Consider the following 23,165-nt stretch of genomic DNA (forward strand, 5'->3'; position numbering starts at 1 on the left):
CCTGCCCCCAAAAAGTGTAAGTCCCAACCCAGGAGGATTTGATAAGGAGTTTATAGCAAGGGGCTTCCCTGTTGGCTCAGACGGTAAAAAAAGAAATCTGCCTGCAATGTAGGAAACCCAGCTTCAGTCCCTGACTCAGGAAGATCCGCTGGAGAAGGGAATGGCAACACAGCCCACTATTCTTGCCTGGAGAACTCCATGGACAGAGGAAACTGGCGGGCTACAGTCTGGGGGGGTCGCAGAGTCAGACACGACTGAGGGACTAACGCACTTTCTGGGAACAAGTTAAGGGTGGGGTTCCTCTCAAGATCAGGGTGTGGGCAGGGCCTGCACTCCCTTAATCCTGTCTCAGGTGGTCTCCACCCTAGAGAATTTGATGAAGGGTTTGAGAACAGTGGTTCAAAGCTGAGGTCTCTGACAAAAGCAGGGTTGGCAGTCCCTTCATCTCATCTCCCAGGTGGCTAGTCTCCTAATCTTGGTAAGTTTCCCTGGTCCCTTTAATCTTCGCTTGGGTGATTTCTTGGCTGTTCCTCCCTTGTTTAAAAACAGCAAAGAACTGGCTTTAACCAAAAACTTTCTTCTGTAAATCAAAAATTTGGAAAATCTCTTTTGGAAAGGCAGGGAGAGGCTCTTACTGTCCTTGCTTGGCCAGAGTCTGGCGGAGACCCAGGATTCTGACTGGTAAAATAAAGCTTACCTTCGCTGGCATGGTCAAAGGTCCTGGGATCTCAGCAGCAGTCCCCTGAGAGTGGAGAATCCCAACATCCCATCTTTATTGCCAAAAGTCTTGGGAAGAAAACTTTTCCAGCTTCTGTCCAACAGTTGGGGCCTGATAATTTAAATGAGAAAGAGAGAGAAAAAAAAAAAGCAGATTAACAAGAGAAAACAGAACATTAATTTTCATACAAGCTTGTGGGAGCTCCCAGTCATGGAAAACTCTTGAAATAACCCACAGGAAAGGTATAGACATGTGTGCGTGCCTGCTCAGGTGTCTGACTCTTTTATGACCCCGTGGACTAGCCCACCAGACTCCTCTGTCCATGGGATTTCCCAGGCAAGAATACAGGAGTGGGTTGCCATTTCCTTCTCCAGGAATGTGCGTACAAACCAATTTAACAAAGAGCAGTGGGTTTAGGGCTTCAGTGGGAGAGTATGAAAGGTTCTGTTGGGCTTTTTGATGCTAATGAGAATGGACAGTCCCTCGTCTTGGCAGCTAAATTCACAGGAAACTGCCTAGGAGGAGGTTTAATGGCAGCTGTATTTTGTAATGGCTCTGATTCAGGCAGCTAAAGGAAATTTACACAGCATCAATTTCTGCACCTTCTGTGCTCAAATGTTTTCACTTTAAAGTAATCTTTATACCAGTTCTGAGGGTCCAAGAGGATCGCCACAATTCTCAAAGGAGTTCTCCAAGTCTCACCTTCTGGGACGAAACTGCCTTGTACATGTTCCAGCTCTGTCTGGGAAAGCTGAAAGACCTGGGGTAAATTACTTACTCCTGTGTTTCAATATGCAGAAAGAGAATGGAGTGATTGAAAGGGTTAAACAAGTCCTATGTGTGAAGCATTTGGAATGCCTGGACACAGTAAGAGTGATACAAGGGTTTCCTATTGTTATTTTTTTATTGCAGTATAACTGACATATAAGATTATACTCATTTCAAATGTACAAAGTAATGATTCAACATTCAGGTATATTTCAAAATGATCACCACAGTATGTTTAGATAGCATCCATCACCAAGCTGAAGAATTATCTTTTTGTGTCCTATAAGCTTCTCAAACTCAACCATTCCAAAACTCATCTTTTCTCTAAATCTGTCCCTCAGGAATTCCCTGGTGGTCCAGTGGTTAGGGGTCTGCGCTTTCACTGCCAAAGTTCCGGGTTCAGTACCTGGTCGAGAAACAGATCCCACCAAGCCTCTTGGTGCAGTTTTTGTTTGTTTGTTTTAAAGTCATAAAAAAATAGATAAACTTTTCCTTCCTCCTAGAGTCCCTTTTTCATGTGGTGGCACCACCACCAGCCCCATCACCCAAGCAGAAACCCTGATTTCTCTCTCCCCTTTCACCGCATGTAAAATCAACCGCTAAAACTGGTTCATTTTAACCCCTAAATACTGCTTGAGTTTGTTCTCTTCATTCTCGCTTTTCTGTCAGAGTTGATTATTGCTTAGCACTTCCCCATCGTGTCGATGTTGGTTTTGGCCGCATGGCTCGCCGTGGGCAGTGGAATAGTATTAGACTTGACTGTAGCTGTGCAACTGGGCTCAGCCCCGTATGCTCCTGCTATGGTCGTGTGAACACTCCTCAGGTAGCCTTGATTGCCTGAACCACCGTGACTCATAGGCACATGAGTTTGAAGAAAAAGCTTATGCCTGCATGCCACTGAGATTTTGTGGTTGCAAAATCGTTTGGGGTTGTTTTTCTTCTTTTTTGCTGCACTGGGTCTTAGTTGCAGAATCCAGGATCTTCAGTCTTCATCACAGCATACAGGATCTTTAGTGGTGGCATGTGAACTCTTAGTTGCAGCAGAAGAGATGTAGTTTCCTGTCTAGGGATCAAACCCAGGGCCCCTGCATTGGATGTGCAGAGTCTCAGCCACTGGACTACCAGGGAAGTCCCAGCTATTAATAGGAATACCTGATGCATTTTTCCTAGGGCAGGCAATTGTTTCTTAGTTGGTGTTTCCATTTCTAGCCTTACTCCTCTAACTGCATCCTTCAAATAGCTACCAGGTTACTCTACCTAAAGTGCAAATCTGATTTGAGCTGACTTACTCATAATTCTTTGAAAATGACAGAAATCAAATTCAAATCACTCTTGGTGGGGACGGGGGGGGCGGGGACTGAGAATCTATTGGTTTGTGTAAATCCTTAGGGGTGGTCATAACTTCTCACATGGCTGGATCTAGTTGCCCAAACAAGCTCATTGGGAATACATCTCTCCTTCTCAGAACTCCATTCCCTTCTGTGGCTTCAATCTCAAGCAGACCCTCTCCAGCCCGGTGGGGAAAATGCCATTAAGAGGTGCCAAGCTAAAACCCTACTATTTTATTAACTCCAAAAGAAAGTGAATACGTCTTTCATAACTGTGCCAACAAAAAGTCTCCCAGAAGACTCACTGTACTGATTTGGGTTGGATGCCATTCCTTGAATTAGTCGCGTTGACCAGGGAGAAGCAGTGCTCAGCCTTGTACCTGAGAGTGGGATCAGCCCCACCACATCATGTAAACCAAGAGTGGATAAGAAAAGGGTTCCCCAAGGGGAAAAGATGGGATTTGTTACCAGAAGGCAAGATACAAAGCAATCAAAAGCAAGTGATGTCTTGGCATCATTCCTCTTCCTAAAGTCCTCCAATGAACTCCACATCACCATTAGGATGAACACTTTGCCTCTCAGTATGAACCACAAGGCCCTCCATGATCTGTGGTCCTTTTCACTTATTAAGCCTCACCTCCCTGTCACTGTGTGATGGGCCCTTCACTCCCACATCATTGCATATCACAACCTTGCAGCTCATAGGTTCCCCTTCTCCTGAAACACTTACCCTGTTTTCTCTAGCCAATTCCTGCTGCTGCTGCTGCTGCTGCTGCTGCTGCTAAGTCGCTTCAGTCGTGCCAATTCCTACTTACTCATAAAGTCTCCATATAGGACTCATCAAAGCTGGAAAGATCTCTCTGACTTTGCCGCTCCAGGCGGTGCTCCCACAAGGACTACCTCAACATGTTATTAACAATGATGTGTTTGGCACAGAGGAATCTCTGAGTAGGTCTTTCCTGGTAGCTCAGCTGGTAAAGAATCTGTCTGCAGTGCAGGAGACCTTGGTTTGATTCCTGGCTTGGGAAGACTCCCTGGAGAAGGGATAGACTACCCACTTCAGTATTCCTGGGCTTCCCTGGTGGCTCAGCTGGTAAACAATCCACCTGCAATACAGGAGGCCTGGGTTCAATCCCTGGGTTGGAAAGATCCCCTGGAGGAGGGCATGGCCACCCACTCCAGTATTCCTGCCTAGAGAATCCCCATGGACAGAAGAGCCTGGCAGGCTAAAGTCCATGGGGTTGCAGAGAGCTGGACACAACTGATCAGCTAACTACAGCACAGCAGCACAGTCTCCCAGTAACTGCTGGATTAATAGACGGATAGAGCAAGGAATAAGTGATTGAGTGGTAGAAACAATAAATATTTGCTTAATGAATGAATTTGGTTTGAAATGGGAAGTTGATTGACTCGTAGAACCGAAAAATCCAAGGGAAGAGCTGAACGTATCGGTTGTTGTTGTTCAGTTGCCAAGGCGTGTCCAACTCGTTGTGACCCCATGGACCACAGCATGCCCAGCTTCCCTGTCCCTCACCATCTCCCGGAGTTTGCCCAAGTTCATGCCCATGGCATCAGTGATGCCATCCAACCACCTCATCCTCTGTCACCTTCTTCTCCTTCTGCCTTCAGTCTTTTGCAGCATCAGGGTAAAGGTAAACAGCATACGTAGGTAGGTAAATAGATAGATACACAAACTGACAAATGACAGATAGATGGACTGAATGGACTGGATGAATGGGAGGACGGATGAATAGATGGAGAGATAAGTGGGTAGAAAGGTGACTAGTAAGCAAAATACTCCTCTTCGAGTAGTTGTGGAAGTGGGCCAGAGAAATGGCTTTCAAGTTATGGGCTGAGTCTATGCAGACCTTCCTTTAAAGGTAGACATAATTCTCGCCATTTATACCAGGCACTTGAGCCTCAGAGGGAGATAGACCGGTGATACTGGGCCCCCGTGGCACAATTGGAATATTGTTAAAAAGAAACTGGGTCCTTTTTCCTGTTACAGATTAACTTCCTGGCAAATTGCAACATGCCTGCCACAGCTGGAGGTGGATGAAGAATCCTGTTTTTAAAACCCTCAGAGATCTCGCATTAAATTAAAAGAGCATTTTGCACCATCCCAGGAGGAAGCCAAACAAACCACCCTGTTTCTGAACTTCTAAGGACCTGGAGTCCCGTTCATTTGGAGTTGGTAAGAAGTTGAGTGAGTTTTGCCCCTCAGGAGCTGATGGAAATAAGCACCACCCTGCCTTCCAACCTCACCACCAGCTGAACTTTTTCCAAGAGTCCTGAGGGTGGACACTGTGAGCAGCTTCTGACCAGACACCATCCTGTTTTGCAGGGTGAATTTCCATTAGGAGGGAGGAGGGAGAAAAACAGAACTGTATTAAAAAAAAAAAAAATTGAAAGCAGTTACCAGAGCTTGGCCTATGCCCAGAAAGCTGTAGAAAGAGGCCCCAAACTTCCTGATCCCCAGCTGCAAGCCCAGGCCTGTTTCCTGGCCCACTGCAAGTTTCCTACCCCCGGGAAAGAGCAGGGCTTCGGGCCAGCTGAGGAGGCCCCATCTCTCCTGCTCCCTCCTTGAAAGACGTCAGGCTCTGCTGAAGCAAAAGGAGCGTTTTTGTAGTCAAGTTGCAGGCCAAATTGCTTTACTTCTGGTCCTTCCTTCTTCTCTTTACCCCCACTGCCAGATTCTCAAAACAATCCTATTCAGTTTCTGAGGTTTTGATGGCCAAAACAAGGGTCATTTCCAGTAGCATGCTGCCTCTTTTTCTCCATTCTTCCATCTCCCTGCTTCTCATCGCCCAACACAACCCACACTCCCAGAGTAGTAAATAAAAGGCCCTCAAAGCATCACCCGTGGCACAGTGGTAAAGAATCCGCCTGCCAGTGCAGGAGACACGGGTTCAATCCCTCGGTCAGGAAGATCCCCTGGAGGAAAAAACCCGCTCCAGTATTCTTGCCTGGAAAAATCCCATGGTCAGAGGAGACTGGGGGGCTACAGTCCGTGGGGTCACAAAGAGTCGGACACGACTGAGCAAGCACACAAAGCCCAGCCTGCAAGTGGGGGGGTGATCCTAGTTGACCAGTTGCCTCCCCCACAGGCAAGTAGTAAATTGAATAAAGAGAAATGGCCCCAACTACACACAGGCTGGAAAAGGACATGGATTTCCATTTACTTGTGGGAAAGACCCCATACACTTTAGGCAGGACTCTGCACAGGTGAATTCAGCTGCTGGGGGGGAGTCAAATCTGGGACTCAAATCTGGGTTCTGCCCCATCCTGGCTGGCCATGCTCAGGCAAGTTATTTAATCTCTCACTACCTCAACCTTCTCATCTATTAAATGGGGATGGTTGTGCTGGTTACATTAAACCACTCGTGTAAATCCTCACCGTGATGCCTGAAACCAAGTACAGGCTCATCGCCCCGCTTCTCACTTACTTCTACTGAATTACACCCACCCTTTCCCGCTGATCCTCTAATTGCAGCTCCCCAGTCCTGTCTTTCAAACGTGTTGTGTCATCATTTATTTGCAAACATGCCTGTTTGATTTCAAATTAAAATGCTTCTGAGTCGCATTAAAAAGAAAACACACGCAAGGAGGGGAAAAAGAGAGGCTGACAGACATGTGAGTAAACAGCGAAACATTTCCGAAGGCTGGATACAGAGAGCTCAAACGCTCGAGGGTTCAAGCTGACAGACTGTTGATGGGAAGAGATACAGGAACATCAGCAGAGGGGCATTTTTCTGGGGATTAAAACACCAGGAATGGGAAACCCTCCTCCTTCCTTCCCACCAGTACTCAGGGTTCCACTTACTGGATGATCAAGGCCTTGTTGTCTTCCATTGCCATGATCCCAGTCTGATTCTGATTGTTCCCATAACTCATTAACAGTTCTCCAAGTTAAATATTGAAGTGCTCAAACAAATAGTGTGGACGGAGCCAAACCCTAAAACTTCCTGTGAGGGGCACTGGCTATTTAGCCAGCTATTAGGAAAAGGAGAGGGAGGGATAAAACAAGACAAAACAAGAAACACATCCCCATCAACACTATGGCCAGAGAGCTTTCAGAGTTCAGAAAAGTGAAGAACGTGGAAGGATGGGGGCGTCGGTCACAGGACCATCACATCTCAGCAGCAGAGATGGGTCAGAGTCCGAGTAGTCAGCCAGGGGGCTCAGGAAAAAGTCCCATCATGTGAGAAGACTTCTTTCATCGTCTCTGTCCATCGGGGAGCTGGGGAAGTAGGGCTACCGGGGCTGCGACCCCTCACAGCTCCAGAGCAAAGCCTGGTGAAAGTGACTTGTGAAGCCTGGATCCCGAAGGCGGGGGTTTCCCTCTCCTCCTCCTTGGAGCTTCTCAGGACGGGGCTTCTCTCGAGTTTCACTGGCCAAAGGCAGTTCCAGGGATGCGGTGAGGGTCCTCGAATCCAGAGCGAAGCATCTCAGTTCTGCTCCGGGGCGCCATCCTTCAAGGAGGTGTCTCTGCCCTCCGCGGCCTCTGGGCCAGCCCCCAGATTCGGCTCCTCTCCCTCGGGCTGCTCTGCGGGTTTCTGGGACTCCCCCGCCACCTCGGTGCTCTTGCTGGAGTGGCACCCCATCTCAGTCGGACGCAGAGGGCGAGCTCCCTGGGAGGTCCTGCGGTGAGTAGGGTCTGTGCGGCTGATCCGCCGGGGCCAGAGTTAAATAACCCTTCCTCACAGCACAGCTGAAAGAGAACGGGTTTGGTTTCCATGGTCACCGGGAGACACCAGTCCAATCTGCATAATGACAACGCCGCCCCCTAACCCCCTCCTCCCTCTTCATCTGTGGGGTGGGCTGAGCCTGGAAGGGGGCCCTTCCGGCTAAGACAACTAGTTCTCAGAACCAAGCCCTATTCATTCCATCGGAAGAATTCCCTTTTGTTTAACCTGTAACTTCTTTACAAATTACAACCCCCCCCACCTAGTTACCTGTAAACACCAGGCCTCTCTTCGCACACAAAGAAAGCCCTGTTACTAAGCAACTAGCTGTGCCCTTCCTCCTTGTCCCAGGGTCATATTCAGTTCCCGAGGCTCACAGACCCCCCACTTGGAGGCCATCCCCACCCTAGAATGCCACCTCCACGCAGGGTTGAAGAAGAATGAGAAGGGAAGTCCTAAGATCGTGGGTTCCAGGGGTTACCCAAACAAGTAAGTAATGAGAAGAACCAGCATTAACGGTGCTGAATGTTAAATATGAAAGTTGGTAACAGTAAATCCTAAGAGGTCTCATCACACACGCACAATTTTTTGTTCCTTTAATGTTGTATCTTTAAAGGATGTTGTTTAAAGGATGGATGTTCTTTAAAGGATGGATATTCATTGAACTTATTGTGCTAATTATTTCATGATATAGGAAAGTCAAAACATTAGGCTGTATACCTTAATTCATATGGTGCTATCAATCATGCTCAGTTACTCAGTTGTCTTGGGCTCTTTGCGACCCCATGAACTGTAGCCCGCCAGACTCCAGGGTCCATGGAATTTTCCTTGGCAAGAATACTGGAGTGGGTTGCCATTTCCTACTCCAGGGACTCTTCCCACCCCAGGGATCAAACCTGAGTCTCTTGCACCTCTTGCGCTGCAGGCGGCTTCCTTACCACTGAGCCACCAGGGAAGCCCTATGTCAGTTATATCTCAATACAACTGGAAGAAAAATAAACAAACAAATAAATAAGCAAATTAGCAGGTACCAAGTGCTACTCTGTGCCAAGCACAATTTACATTCATCATCTTGTTTTATCCTCACAACCATCCCAAGAGGGAGGTTGTGTTATTTAACTTTCATTTAACAGATGGAGACACTGAGATTCAGAAAGACTGGATAAATTATTTAAGGTCTAACAGCCAGCAAATAGCAGGGGTGGGTTTTGAACTGGGGTCCCTCAGATTCCACTCTATGACCATTCTCATTTATTTTAAAGTTCCCATCAGACCATCTTCATGCACCATCATATGTGTCATCAATTTGGGAGGCCTGTCATTGCTCTTTAATATGGACATATGAGTAAAGGTTTTCCAAGCTGTGAACGAATGTTCTATATATTTTTAAGTTGGGTGTTGTTTTTTTTTTTTTTTTTTTTTTGGGTGGTGCTGGGTCTTTGTTGCTGCAAGCAGGCTTTCTCTAGTTGCATGCGTGGGTTTGTCATTGCAGTTATTTTGAAGAACAGGTTCTAGGGATTTCAGGCTTCAGTAGCTGTGGCACATGGGCTTAGTTGCTCTGAGGCATGTTGGATCTTCCCGAATCAAGGATCCAGCTCACGTCCCCTGCATTGGCAGGTGGATTCTTAACCACTGAACCACCAGGGAAGCCAAACACTCTATATTTGACTTCTATTTTATTTCTGATCATCTTGCTTTTCTTTTCCTAACTCCAAAAGGAGCCCAATATTCTGGCCCAGCTCCCAGGAAGCTAGAAAGAGGATCAGGCAGGTCTATGAAGTAGCTTTTCAGAGAAGCACAGAGTGCACTCTTTTCCAAGTATGCACAAAGCCATCGAAAGTGACACTAGCTCCCATTCACTGATGGAGGGATGGGTACATGCCAGCCTTGGATATCTCACACAAGTCCTCTCATTTACTTTTCACAATCAAACAGCCCCATGCCAGAGTGCTGAGCACCGAAGAATTGATGCTTTTGAACTGTGGTGTTGGAGAAGACTCTTGATTGAGAGTCCCTTGGGCTGCAAGGAGATCCAACCAGTCCATTCTGAAGGAGATCAGCCCTGGGATTTCTTTGGAAGGAATGATGCTAAAGCTGAAACTCCAGTACTTTGGCCACCTCACGCGAAGAGTTGACTCATTGGAAAAGACTTTGATGCTGGGAGGGATTGAGGGCAGGAGGAGAAGGGGACGACAGAGGATCAGATGGCTGGATGGCATCCCTGACTCGATGGACATGAGTCTGAGTGAACTCTGGGAGATGGTGATGGACAGGGAGGCCTGGCGTGCTGCGATTCATGGAGTCGCAAAGAGTCGGACACGACTGAGCGACTGAAATGAGCTGAACTGAGAGGTGAAATAATTGAGTCCAGAGTGGTTATGAGTCCAGGTCAATGGCCTGAGGTCAACTCCGTGTCTGGCAGCCACTTCAGGATGCTGCCTGCAAGCTCTGGAATCTTCCCAGTCCTTGTCCCTGCCTGCCCCGCCCCCACCGCCTTTGGTTCATGCCATTTATCTTCCAGGACTTAGGCACTCAGTGATCCACAAGAATGTGGTAAGCTTTCCCTATAAATCACCTGCCTTTGAATGAGCTTTTTGCCAACCAGGCTGGCAGAATGACAATTAGGAAGACATTTAATGTTGTCAATTTACCTCTCGCGTATAAACCCCAAAGTACAGTCTGGAGGTGTCAGGGTGGGAGAAGGAGGTTGCATTTGCCTTCTGATTAATTAGAAGCCCTAATTAAGGCAAATGCTCATTGCGATACTGAGATGCTAACCCAATGATTCTCTCATGAAACCTCCAGATTAATCATGCTTATACCAACTCAGCACAAAAGACAGGCAGTAGGAGCAGCGAAGAGACAGGTAAAACCCTCAGGTTGGGCTTGGCTTAGTTTAGAGGTGTGGTTGGTGAGAACAGATGAGGGCCCTTTTCGGAGTGAATCTGGTGAGAAGCCTTGCCTTGCCCATGACGCCCACACCCAGGACAGGTTACACAATCATGGGGCCCATGTGAAATTAAAATGTGGGCCCTTGTTCAAAACTTGCTAAGAATTTCAAGACAGTGAGAGTAGAACTTTAAATGAAGCATAAAGGCTCATGAAGCCAGTCTTGCCCACACCTAACCTCTTCCCTAATTTTTTCAGAAATGGAGTCACCCCTGATGAAGACTGTAATTGACCAGATCACTAGCTGGCTCTGCCTAGGGGACATTGCCCTAGGAACAGAATGAGGCAGTGGAAAGACAAGGAAAGAGAAATGGGATATGGACCACCCAATAATGGATGGGACTTCAGTAGGATAATTTCAATGCATTTTCAGCTTTAAAATGCCTTCTTAACTTGTACTACCTATACAACATAGCATGCAGAAGATATCAACATAGAGAACAAATAAGGAGACTCCCCTTGGGGTCCAGTGGCTGAGAGTCCATCTTTCAGTGCCAAGGACTCAGGTTCGATCCCTGGTCGGGGAACTGGAATCCCATATGCCTTGGAACAGCTAGGCCTGTGTGTTGCAACTACTGAACCCAAGCATCATGATGAAGAATCCCATGTTACACAGTGAAGATACACGTGCCACAACTAAGACCTCATGCAGCCAAAAAAAATAATTAATAAATATTTTTTAAAAAAAGAACAGATAGGGACTTGCTGGTGGTCAAGCAAGTGGTTAAGACTCCCTAATGCAAGGTCCCCAGTTCAATCCAGGGTTGGGAAACTAAACTAAATCCCTGGTTAAAAAAACTACAAAGAGAAACTACGGATATCATATGTTGGCAAAGCTTCAGAGCAACCAGAACTCTCATATGTTCCTGGTGGGAATGCAAACTGGTAACCTCACTCTGCAAAACAGTCCAGCAGCTTCTCATATGGTTAAACATACACTGACCATAGACTATTTACCCATATCAGTCTGCTCAGGCGGCCATAAAAAAATGCCACCAAATTGGTAGCCTGAACAATAGACATTTTCTCCCAGGTCTGTAGGCTAAGACATCCATAAGCAAGGTGTTGGCAAGTTTGGTTTCTGGAGGGATATTTTTCTCCTGATTTGTAGACAGCCACCTTCCTGCTGTATGTTTACATGGCCTTTCCCCTCCGCTCACAAAGAGAGAGAACTCTGAAGGCCCTTTCTCTTATAAGGACACCAGTTCAATGGGATTAGGACCCCATCTAACCTAATTACCTCGGTGCATGCTCGCATGCTCAGTCGTATCTGACTCTTTGTGACGCCGTGGACTGCAGCTCACCAGGCTCCTCTCTCCATGGGATTTCCCAGGCAAGAATACTGGAGTGGGTTGCCATTCCCTCTCCAGAAGACCTTCCCAACCCAGGGATCGAAACCACATCTCCTGCATCCCCTGCACTGCAGGCAAATTCTGTACCCCTGAGCCACCAAGGAAACCCTAAAGGCCCGATCTCCAAATGCAGTCACTCTGGGGATTAAATTCAACATATGAATGTGGGGAGGGACATGTTCAATCATAACATCACCTAAGGGAAATGAAAACCTATCAGTTCAGTTCAGTCACCCAGTCATGTCCGACTCTGTGACCCCATGGACTGCATCACACCAGGCTTTCCTGTCCCTCATCAACTCCCTGAGTTTGCTCAAACTCATGTCTATTGAGTCGATGATGACATCCAACCATCCCATCCTCTGTCGTCCCCTTCTCCTCCCGCCTTCAATCTTTCCCAGCATCAGGGTCTTTTCCAATGAGTCGGTTCTTCGCATCAGGTGGCCAAAGTATTGGAGCTTCAGCTTCAGCATCAGTCCTTCCAGTGAATATTCAGGACTGATTGCCTTTAGGATTGACTGTTTGGATCTCCTTGGTGTCCAAGGGACTCTCGAGAGTCTTCTCCAGCACCACAGTTCAAAAGCATCAATTCTTTGGTGCTCAGCTTTCTTTATGCTCCAACTCTCACATCCATACATGACTACTAGAAAAACCATAGCTTTGATTATTCAGACTTTTGTTGGCAAAGTAATGTCTCTGCTTTTTAATATGCTGTCTAGGTTGGTCATAGCTTTTCTTCTAAGGAACAAGCATCTTTTAATTTCATGGTTGCAGTCACCATCTGCAGTGATTTTGGAACCCCCCAAAATAAAGTCTGTCACTGTTTCCATTGTTTCCCCATCTATTTGCTATGAAGTGATGGGACCAGATGCCATAGATCTTCATTTTCTGAATGCTGAGTTTTAAGCCAGCTTTTTCACTCTCTTTCACTTTCACCAAGAGGCTCTTTAGTTCCTCTTTGCTTTCTGCCATAAGGGTGGTGTCATTTGCATATCTGAGGTTATTGATATTTCTCCGGACAATCTTGATTCCAGCTTGGGCTCATCCAGTCCAGCATTTTGCATGATGTACTCCGCATATAAGTTAAATAAGCAGGGTGACAATATACAGCCTTGAAGTACTCCTTTCCCAATTTGGAACAACAGTCGGTTGTTCCATGTCTGGTTCTAGCTATTGCTTCTTGACCTGCACACAGATTTCTCAGGAGGCAGGTAAGGTGGTCTGGTATTCCCATCTCTTGAAGAATTTTCCACAGTTTGTTGTGATCCACATAGTCAAAGGCTTTGGCATAGTCAGTAAAGTAGGTGTAGATGCTTTTCTAGAACTCTCTTGCTCTTTGTATGACCCAACGGATGTTGGCAATTGATCTTTGGTTCCCTTGCCTTTTTGAAATCCAGAAAACCAATGCTCACATGAAAACCTGTACTTGGACATTTAGAGCAGCTCTATTAATAATCAATAATTAAAAACAACCCAAATGTGAATAGATAAAGAGTGGTACAACAGATAAACCTTCATATAACAGGTTATTACTCAGCAATAAAAAGGGAAAATTGCAGTTACATGTAACAGATTTGATGAATTTCAAAGATATTCATGAGTGAAAGAAGCCGGTCTCAAAAGATTATCTACTGCTTGATTTCACTCACATGACATTCTCAGAAAGACAAAAATGTAAGGATAGAGAGAACTTCCCTGGTAGCCCAGCAGTGAAGACTCTGTGCTTCCACAGCAAGGGACTGCGGATTCAATCTCTGGTCAGGCAACTAAGATCCCACATGCCAATTAGGCAAGGAACTATACATACATACATATGTACATATATACATAGATATATATGTATATTTATATATAGGTATGTACATGGATATGTATGTATATATGTACATATATATATGTATGTACAAGGATATGTGGGTCTCCCCAGAGAGCACTAGTGGTAAAGAACCTACCTGCCAATGCAGGAAACAGAAGAGATGTGGGTTCCCTCCCTGAGTCGGGAAGATCCGTTGGAAGAGGGCACGGCAACCCAGTCCAGTATTCTTGCCTGGAGAATCCCCATGGACAGAGGAGCCTGGCAGGCTACACTCCATAGGGTCACATGGAGTAGAACATGACTGAAGTGACTTAGCACACACCATATATAAAGATGGAGAACAGATCAGTGGTGTCACTACAAAGTTATAGCTTGAAAGCGGTTTTTTTTTGGTTTTCTGTGTCCTGTTTGTGATGCTAGTTACACAAATCTATACACGTGCTCAAATTCATAGAACTGTACACCAAAATGTTTTTAAAGTCAAATTTGCTGTATATTAATTTAACCAAAAAAAAAATGTTAAGAGCATCCAAACAAGCAAACAAAAATAAATAAAAACTGTTTTGCCAGGAGCCTAGGGGCTTATTTGCCATCTGGTCCTAGTACTCCAGATCATTTAAAATCCTTTCTCTCCTGCTTTTCATTTGAATAAACAAACAAACACACCTGCCCCTAATTTACCTTGACAGCTGCTGGTTGAGCCACATGGTACAAGGTTCCATTTGGGGTGCCGTGTGCTTTCCAGAACCTTAGTGAATTTCCGTTAAGGAGGCCTGGATGTGCAGGCAGAGGGGGTTGTATGAAGATAACGTGAAAGCTCTGGCTGTAGGCAGGGGAGTGGCCAGCCCAAGCACCCTGCAGGAAGGGAGCCCAACCTCACTGTCCTCTCTCCTTCTAGTCCCTCCCAGGTCTCCTGTCTGCCAAACCCAACTTGAACCAGTGGACACAGAAGCCTTTGGCTCTTGCTCATTTAGGTCAGTCCCCCAGGATGCAGAGCAGGGTAGAAAAGGAGAACGGATGTGGAGAAGTAAACAGCTCATCTAGCACAATCCACGTGGATCATGTTCTCAAGGGCACAGAATCTGCAGGGGGCAACGTCTCTGCAGGGAATTAAACTGTGAGGCAGAATGCCGTGCTTTAGTACAGGGAAAAGGGGAGAGGGAGCGGCTTCCCAGAGATGAGCAGAAAATTAGCTGGTAGAGGAGGAACTGATATCCTGGCCCAAACGAAGAAGGCAAATCCGTCCTGAGGAGTTCAGTTCATTTCATCATTCATTTGTGGAAAGACAGCTAATAGCCCAGGTGGCTCAGTGGTGAAGAATTGCCTACCAACGCAAGAGGTGCAAGAGACGTGAATTCGATCCCTGGGTCAAGAAGATCCCCTAGAGGAAGAAATGGCAACCCACTCCAGTATTCTTGCCTGGGCAATCCCAAGGACAAAGCAGCCTGGCACTCTAAAATCCATGGGGTTGCAAAGAGTTGGACATGACTGAGCGACTACTAGGGTTAGAAGCATCAGATTCAGGAACTTCCCTGGTGGTCCAGTGACCAAGACTCCTCAGGCGCCCCAGGTTCATTCCTGGTCGAGGAACTAGATCTCACATGGTGAAACTAAGAGTTCACATGTCACAGCTAAAGATCCACAGGCCGCTACGAAGATCGATCTTTCATGCCACAACTCTGACTTGACGCGGCCAAATAAACAAATAAAAAGAAGCATCTCATTTCAGCATGAGAGGGACGTGAGACTGAAAACCAGCTCTGCAGTGCACATGCTACCCCTACAGCAAGTGGCTTAACCTCTCTGACTCTCCGTTTCCTGGGCTTTTGGAAAGAGTCAGTGACACAGAATGTATGTCACCCTGCTAATGCCTCTCATATCTGGCAGGGTTTGCACGTGCAGTCTGTGACCAGAACGTGACCGACCTTACTTCTGCCATAAGCATACTAGGACCCCCAAAGTCAAGTTGCCATTCAGTGCAAGGGCCAGCCTCACAAGATCAAGTGCCCTTCCTGGGATGGGTACCAGCCCCTTTCCTGTTGGTCTCTGGCATCCTCACCTCCTTCCTTCTCTACCCTTCCTTCTGCCAGGGTCCCGACTTCCTGCCCATGCCCCCAGGGCCCCCATTTCTAGCTCCACCCACCTCGAGGGATAGAGGATTCTCACCCTCTTTTGGTGAGTGAGGCTCTCCGCCCAGCTTGAGGGATCTTAATTCCCTGCCCAGGGATTGAACCCTCAGTGCAAGTCCTGCATCTGGACCACTAGACTGCCAGGGGCTTCCCCTCACCTTCTATAATGGAGCATCATTGTAGAAGACAAATAAGCTCTTACCTACTAAAAAAAATAGGTTACGTCTCCCAGCATGACTTTATTAAAAACCAAAATGCAGCAAAGAAAATTCTCCCTTTGAAGGAAAGAATAGACAGAACCGGAGCACAGAGGGATGCAGATGAGAGGCCCTTGTCCATCCTGCCTCATATCTAAGACACGGTGTCCAGCGCGGTTGTCCAGGTGCTCAGTCAACAGTAGTGAAGTGCTCAAAGGCAAAGGCGGTGCAGGCAGGCAATCCAAATTCAGGTCTTGGCCACACCGCTTGCTAACTCTCCTACCCAACAGCAATTACTTAAGCGTTATGGGCCTCAGTTTCTTCCTCAATAAAATGGGTGAAATAATAGTGATTGCTTCATAGGATTATTATTATTATTAAACCAGTTGATCTAAAATTCTGAGTGCCAGGACTTTCCTGGGGGTCCAGTGGTTAAGAATCTGCCTTGCAGTGCAGGGCACACAGGTTCGCTCCCTGGTTGGGGAACTAAGATCCCGCATGCCATGGAGCAACTAAGCCTGTGTGCGGCAACCACTGAGCAACTAAACCCGAACACCAGAACTACGGAGCCCGCGGGCCCTGGAGCCCCATCACCACAGCTAGAGAGGAAAGATCCCGCATGATGTGACGAAGATCCCGTATGCTGCAACTAAGACCAACGCAGCCAAAATTAATGTTTAAAAATAATTTTTAAAAAATCCTTAGTGCTGGGAATTCCTTGGTGGTCCACTGGTTAGGACTCCATGCTTTCACCACGAAGGGCCTCGGTTCAATCCCTGGTTGGGGAACTACGATCCCACAAGCTGCATAGCCAAATAAAATTCTTAGTGCCTAATATGTTACAACACTTCCCAGGTGACTCAGACAGTAAAGCATCTGCCTACAGTGCAGGAGACCTGGCTTCGATCCCTGGGTCAGGAAGATCCCCTGAAGAAGGAAATGGCAACCTATTCCAGTACTCTTACCTGGAAAATCCCATGGACGAAGGAGACTGGTAACCAGCAGTCCATGGGGTCGGAAAGAGTCGGACATGATTGAGTGACTTCACTTTAATATGTTACAAATTATTATTTTTTTTATTGACACTACTTCTACCTATCAAACATGGCTCAGGCCCTCAAGGAGATCATTTATGGAGAACCTGTGGGTAAAAACAGACCGGTTGACAACCACAGTCCCCAAAACTCTGTAATTAGTGGAATGAACAGAATACTAGAAGAACCCAGAGGAGACATTCTTTAGGAAACCTTTAACCTCATCAGGTGATGCCTGGCATCAGAATCGCAGAGGTTATGCTCTAAAGCTAGGTCCTTGCCTGGGCAAGCTTTGGGGCCCAGGAGGGTGGTGTGTGGGGCGGAGAAGGGAGCTCCTGCAAGGCATGAAAGTGACTCAGAGACACTTTAAAGTGACAGAATAGGAAGGTGCCTGTCAGCACTTCTCTGACAGATTCACCTTGACCAGGGCACGAACTGGCCCGGGGTAGGCTGGGGTGGCCCCTACGACAGACGCACACACACCCTCGTCACTCCAGGTGCTGCCCACAAACAATACCCCCTCCCCCTCCTGTCCTGGATGGCCACTTTGACCAGATGACACCAGGACAGAGAGACCAAAGGCAGAGGCAGGTGGGGGTGGGGGAATGACCCAGGTCTCACTGTCACTAACTGTCTCTAATATTTCCACTTTGGTCAACTTCCCTCCAACTATCACCCCAGAGATAAACTGCCTTAAAAGACTTGCCAAACTTGCCTCCATCACCAGGGCACTCTCCACCTTTGGTGCCCTATCAATTGCTACATTAAAAAATAAATAAACCCTGTACTTATCCCGCCAAGAGCTTAGTTACATGGTATTGCATCTGCGTGTGTGCTCAAAGTTAATTTGTTACATAAAGGTGAATTCAATAAGGGCAGAGATTTCAAGGTGTTTTGTCCTTCCTAGTATCTTCTATTCATAGGAAAGTGTCTGGTGCATAGTAAGTGCTCAGTTAACATGGGTTGGAGGGGAAAAAAATAAATGAAATGTACACACTTTCAATAATTCACCATTTTCCTGATTTTAATAAGGAGCTAACAGGTTCTCAGCTTAGGGCGGTGCTCCCCCAACCCAGGAGACAACTGGAAATATGAAGGGGTGGTTTTGGTTGTCACAATGACTTCAGGGTGGCTACTGGCATTTAGCGCCAAGGAATCAAGAGATGTAAATGTCCCGCAGTGCCAGGATGGCTCCAACCAAAGAAATGTCAATGTCAAAGGCGCCCAGGTCAGAAATATAACCTGCATTGACAACTCCTTAGGAGCCAGTGTCTCTGGATTCTATACACAGGGTGTGATACAGACTGGATGTTTAATAACAGCGAAAGAGACTGGAGGGAACAGGGAAAGAAAGGTAACTGCTAGGGGGTGGGAGGATAGGAAATGGGGGGTGGCGTGCGGTGGGGTGGGGGTTGGAGGCGGGGCTAAAAGAACGAATCGCTTGTAGGGCAAAGGCCTCCGTGGGTTTGAGAGAGGCCCAGTCCCCTGCATCTTCTGATGCTCGCAATATATTTAAAAGATTCGACTCTGCCAAATCGGGGTGTACTGAAAGCTTCTGGATGAAAGGCAAGATCCCTGAGTCCGGCCAGGAAAATCCCAGAATGGATCTCAGGCCAGCAGCCAGGGCCTGGCTGCCCCTCCGTGTCCCCAAGAGAAAGTTCAGCAAGTTCAGGTTCCAGTGCCCTCTAGGGAGTGAAGGTGATCCCACCCAGCCGGGATTTGCGCCCAGGGTGCGCAGCGTGCTGGAAAACCGCCCACGCGGGCAGCCGGAGCAGCATTTCCGCCCGGGACCGACCGCTCTCCTACCTCCCCGCCCGGTCCCCGCGCCTCCGCCCCGCGCCCACTAGGTGGCGCCTGCGCTCTAGTGGGCGCCTCTCGGGCGCAGACGAAAGCGACCGCGGAGCCCCGGCGACAGATCGAACCGGAGTCGCAGGATTCCGGGGACCGGAGGGCAGCGCCGGCAGCCAAGGTAGGAATTCCCGAGCCCCGGGCGTTTCCTGCGAACCTCTGTGGTCGGGGTGGGCCGCGGGGCGGCCGCCGAGGTCGGCTGGCGGTCTCGGTAGATAACCAGACAGGTCGGAGCGGCCGCACGTGTCGTTGCCTGCGGGGACCCGGAGACCCGCCGTCTCCAAGCTGGGCCTCGGGGCACAGCTGGACGCCAGATCGCTCGCACGCAAACATCCTTCACTGGCTGGTTCCTCTGGAGAGCCTGCCCGAATCCCCCAGCAGCCAGTCCTAGGCTGAGAAAAGAGTTACTGCTCCCCAAATCGACTTCAGCGTTGGAGCCGAGGGCTGATCCAAAAGCACCATTTCTCCAACTTGCCTGCACGCTGGAATCGCTTGGGGGAGCATGAAAAAACTGCCGATGCCCCGTAGCCCTCCACCCCACCCCGCTCTGAGGCTCAGATGGAAGTAGTCTGGGTTGGGGCCTGGACCTCTGGATATTTCAGAGCTTCCCAGGCGATTCCAACTAGCAGCCAAGGGTGAGGACCCTTGACCCAAAGGGTTGGAGGAAAAGGAAGACGGTTGTTGCAGCCCACAATGCTGATTCTCCTCCTCCTCCTTCTTCGGGGAGTCTTTTAAGCAGGAAATATCTCCGCCTTTGAGCTGTCAAAGCCAAGATAACAAACCAACATCCTCCCTCCCAACAGGGCTGGTACTGAAAGGGTTGAACTCGAAAGTGGGCAGGGAACAGAAAGATACAGATGTAGAATATGAGAGAAGACTCTTGGGGAAAAGGGAGCTTGTCCTTACCCTGATCCCATAGAAGTTCAAGGGGCCTCCTGGAGCAGCCCTCATCATTTTAGTAAATGCTATGTTTACAGTGAGCCTAGGCTTAGAGTTCCCAGAGCCAGCCCTCCCTGGGCTGTCTGGCCCTCAAAAACTCATAGAATCACCCTTAGCCTCAGTTTCTTCATCTGCAAAATGGGTATGATTGTATAAAACTCTTAGATTTGCCATGGAATCTATTGACCACAAGAGGTAATGTTTCCTAAGTGCTCATCTGTGCCTGGCACGATGCTAAATGCTTCCTGTGTGTGGGCCACAGCTACTCCTCACCGTGACCTACAAGGCGTTAACTATACTAACTACCCCGTTTGATAGCCAAGGAAGCTGGGGCTCTGAGAGGCCAAGGAACGTGCTCAGAGTTAAATAATTCATTAGAAGCAGATCCTGTGTTTGAACCCAGGCAGTATGATTCTAGAGCCCATGGCAAAAGTACAATGAGTTGCTGTTTCCCTTTTTGATGGAGGGAACATAGAAAAAGCGCGTTACACAGGGCAGCTCATGGTGCCTCCTCCGCAAACACTAGCTGTCATTGCTTCCAGTGGAGCACTTTCACAGAACTGCCTCCTGGGTTCATTTAAACTGGATTTCTTGTGGAAAGCATACTGTGTGCCAGGTTGTAATCCAGGCGCTACAGATCCAACAGTGGGTAGGAGGCAAACCAGTCCTCAGTGAACTCACACTCTAGTGAATGAGAGAAATGAGAAGGAAGTACAGTGGATCCTCCTTGTTGGCAGACTCTGTATTTGCGAATTCTCCCACTCGCTAAAATTGATTTGTAACCCCCAGATCAGTTTCTGCAGCACTTCTCATGGTCATTCATGGACGTGAACAGGATGGCAGAAAATTCGAGTCGCTCAACACACTTGTTCCCACCCGAGGTCGAAACGAGATGACACTGCCTTCTTGTTCCGACTCTCAGAACTGTGAGCAAGCATCCCTTTTATGGTCTGTTTAGTACCATGGGTTGTTTTTTGTTGTTTTTGCATTTTTGTGTGTATTTTGTTGGTGATTTTGCTGTTTAAAAATCACCCCCAAGACCAATTTGCCGCATGACTCAGGGAACTCAAACCGAGGTTCTGTGACAACCTAGAGGGATAGGATGGGGTGGGAGGGGAAGGAGGTTAAAGAGGGAGGGGACGCATGTATACCTCTGGCCAACTCATGTTGATGTATGGCAGAGGCCAAGGAAATGGCAACCTACTCCAATCCTCTTGCTGGAGAATCCCATAGACAGAGGACCCTGGCAGGCCACAGTGCATAGGGTTGCAAAGAGTTGGACACAAATGAGTGACTTAACTTTCTTTCTAACACAATATTATGAAGCAGTTTTCCTTCAATTAAAAATGTTTGGAAAAAAAAAAATCAGCCCCCAAACATACTGCTGAATTGCTGCTATCTAGTGTTCCCAAGCCCAGGAAGGCTGTGTTGTGCCTTATGGGGAAAATGTGTATTTGATAAGCTTTGTTCAGGCCTGAGTTGTAGTGGTACTGGCTGTGAGTTCAATGTCAATGAATCAACAATATATATTAAATTAGCGGTCTTGAAACAGAAACACACATAAAACAAGGTTAGGTATTGATCTGTTGATGAAAATGTGACCAGAGGCTTGCAGAAACCTACCCTTAGGTTTTTCCCTTTAGGAACAGTGGCTCAGTATTTGCTAATTTTGTGTTCATGGCAGCTTCGGAGAACATAACCACTGTGAATAATGAGAATTTACTCTAATTAGAAATTACTGCACATGCAGTGAGAGAATCCAGCACAAAGATGGAGAGGCATACAGAAGGGGCCTGCCTTGGACTGAGGGTTAAAAAGGCTGAGAAGCAGCCAGACAGAGGGTGGGATGGGGAAAAAATGTTTCAGAGAAGAAAATCAGCATGTGCAAAGGCCAACAGGTAGCAAAGTCAAGGAGCTCAAGAAGAGCCAGTGTGCGGGGCGTGTGGAGGAAGCAGAGGTCTAATACTGTAATAATATGCTGGAGAAGGAGGCTGGGGCCAGGTGGCAGTGTTTCGTGGGCAGCTTTCCTTTCGTCCAGTTAGCACAGTAATCCTGGCAGGTGAGGCAGGATGGGTTTCACCTTTGACAGGTGATGAAATTGATGCCCTGGGCAACTATATGCCTTGCTCAAGGTTACACCACTGGTAAGCGGTAAAACCCACCTCCCCAACCCGATCTGAATCTAATGTTGAACAGACTTGAGTGTTGGTCTGAGATCTCAGGACACGATCCTGGTCCAGGGATTTGGTTTGGTTTGGGGAGAAATCAGTTACTGAATGAAGCCATCCAGAGCGGATGAAACCACCTGGGACAGTGGGCAGAGTGTGGGAGAAGACAAGATCTCGTGTCCTTTTAAAAATAAAATTATTCCTGGTGTTAAAACGTTAATGTCTCAGAAGAAGAGTCCTAAGTACCTGCAGAGAGCAGAGGGAGGCCACAGAAATGTAAGAAAAGGAAACGTGAGTGGCTGATCCAAAAAACCCCTCAATACTAGGTCTGGTGATAGGCTCTCCACCCAGGGGCAACAAGGTCTCAGTCTGCCTCTTGTCCCCTCAGGATAATGAACTGGAATAGGGATCAGCAAACCCTGCTGTAAATGTTTTGAGTGTTGCAGACCATAGAGTTTCAGCTGTTGCTGTTGTTGTTCAGTTGCTAAGTTGTATCTGACACTTTGTGACCCCATGAACTGCAGTACACCAGGCTTCCCTGTCCTTCGCTGTCTCCCAGAGCTTGTTCAAACTTATGTCCATTGAGTTGGTGATGCCATCCAACCACCTCATCTTCTGTTGCCCCCTTCTCCTCTTGCCCTCAATCTTTCCCAGTATTAGAGTCTTTCCAGTGAGTTGACTCTTCGCATCAGGTGGCCAAAGTATTGGAGCTTCAGCTTCAGCATCAGTCCTTCCAGTGAATAGTCAGGGTTGATTTCCTTTAGGATTGACTTGTTTGAAACCCATTAGGGTTTAAGTGGCAACTACTCAACCCTGCAGTTATGGAGTAAAAGCAGCCATAGATGGTATGGGAATGAATGAGTGTAGCTGTGTTTCCAATAAAACTTCATCGATGGATGTTGAAATCTGGGTTTTGTATCATTTTTATGGGCCACAAAATGTTATTCTTGTTTTGATTTTTTCCCCAACCATTTAAAATTGTAAAAGCCATTCTTAGCTCACAGGCTGTATAAAAACAGGCAAGGGACAGGGGTCCCTGTGGGCCATGGGCTGTAGTTTGCTGACTCTTGATCTAGAATCATGGACCTAAGTGTCAGAAGGATACTAAGTGTCCTCCTACTTGAATTCTTTCCCAATTCATGAATCTCCATGGAGTACTCCCAGCCATTTCTTCAGCACCATGGTTAAACTGTGCCATAGTTGGGGTTTCCCCGAAGCACATCATGAGACCAGG

General features: G+C 47.5%; 1 protein-coding gene across 1 annotated transcript; it reads right to left on the reverse strand.

Moving 5' to 3' along the window:
* Nucleotides 1-6,449: 6,449 nt before the first annotated feature.
* CHD9NB (CHD9 neighbor) lies at nt 6,450-7,454 on the reverse strand. Its single transcript, XM_068993309.1, has one exon. It carries the CDS (start codon nt 7,416-7,418, stop codon nt 7,263-7,265), a length of 156 nt encoding a protein of 51 aa, XP_068849410.1. The 5' UTR covers nt 7,419-7,454; the 3' UTR covers nt 6,450-7,262.
* Nucleotides 7,455-23,165: the final 15,711 nt, after the last annotated feature.

Source organism: Capricornis sumatraensis, chromosome 20 (genome assembly GCF_032405125.1).
Source record: "Capricornis sumatraensis isolate serow.1 chromosome 20, serow.2, whole genome shotgun sequence".
Taxonomy (NCBI): Eukaryota; Metazoa; Chordata; class Mammalia; order Artiodactyla; family Bovidae; genus Capricornis; species Capricornis sumatraensis.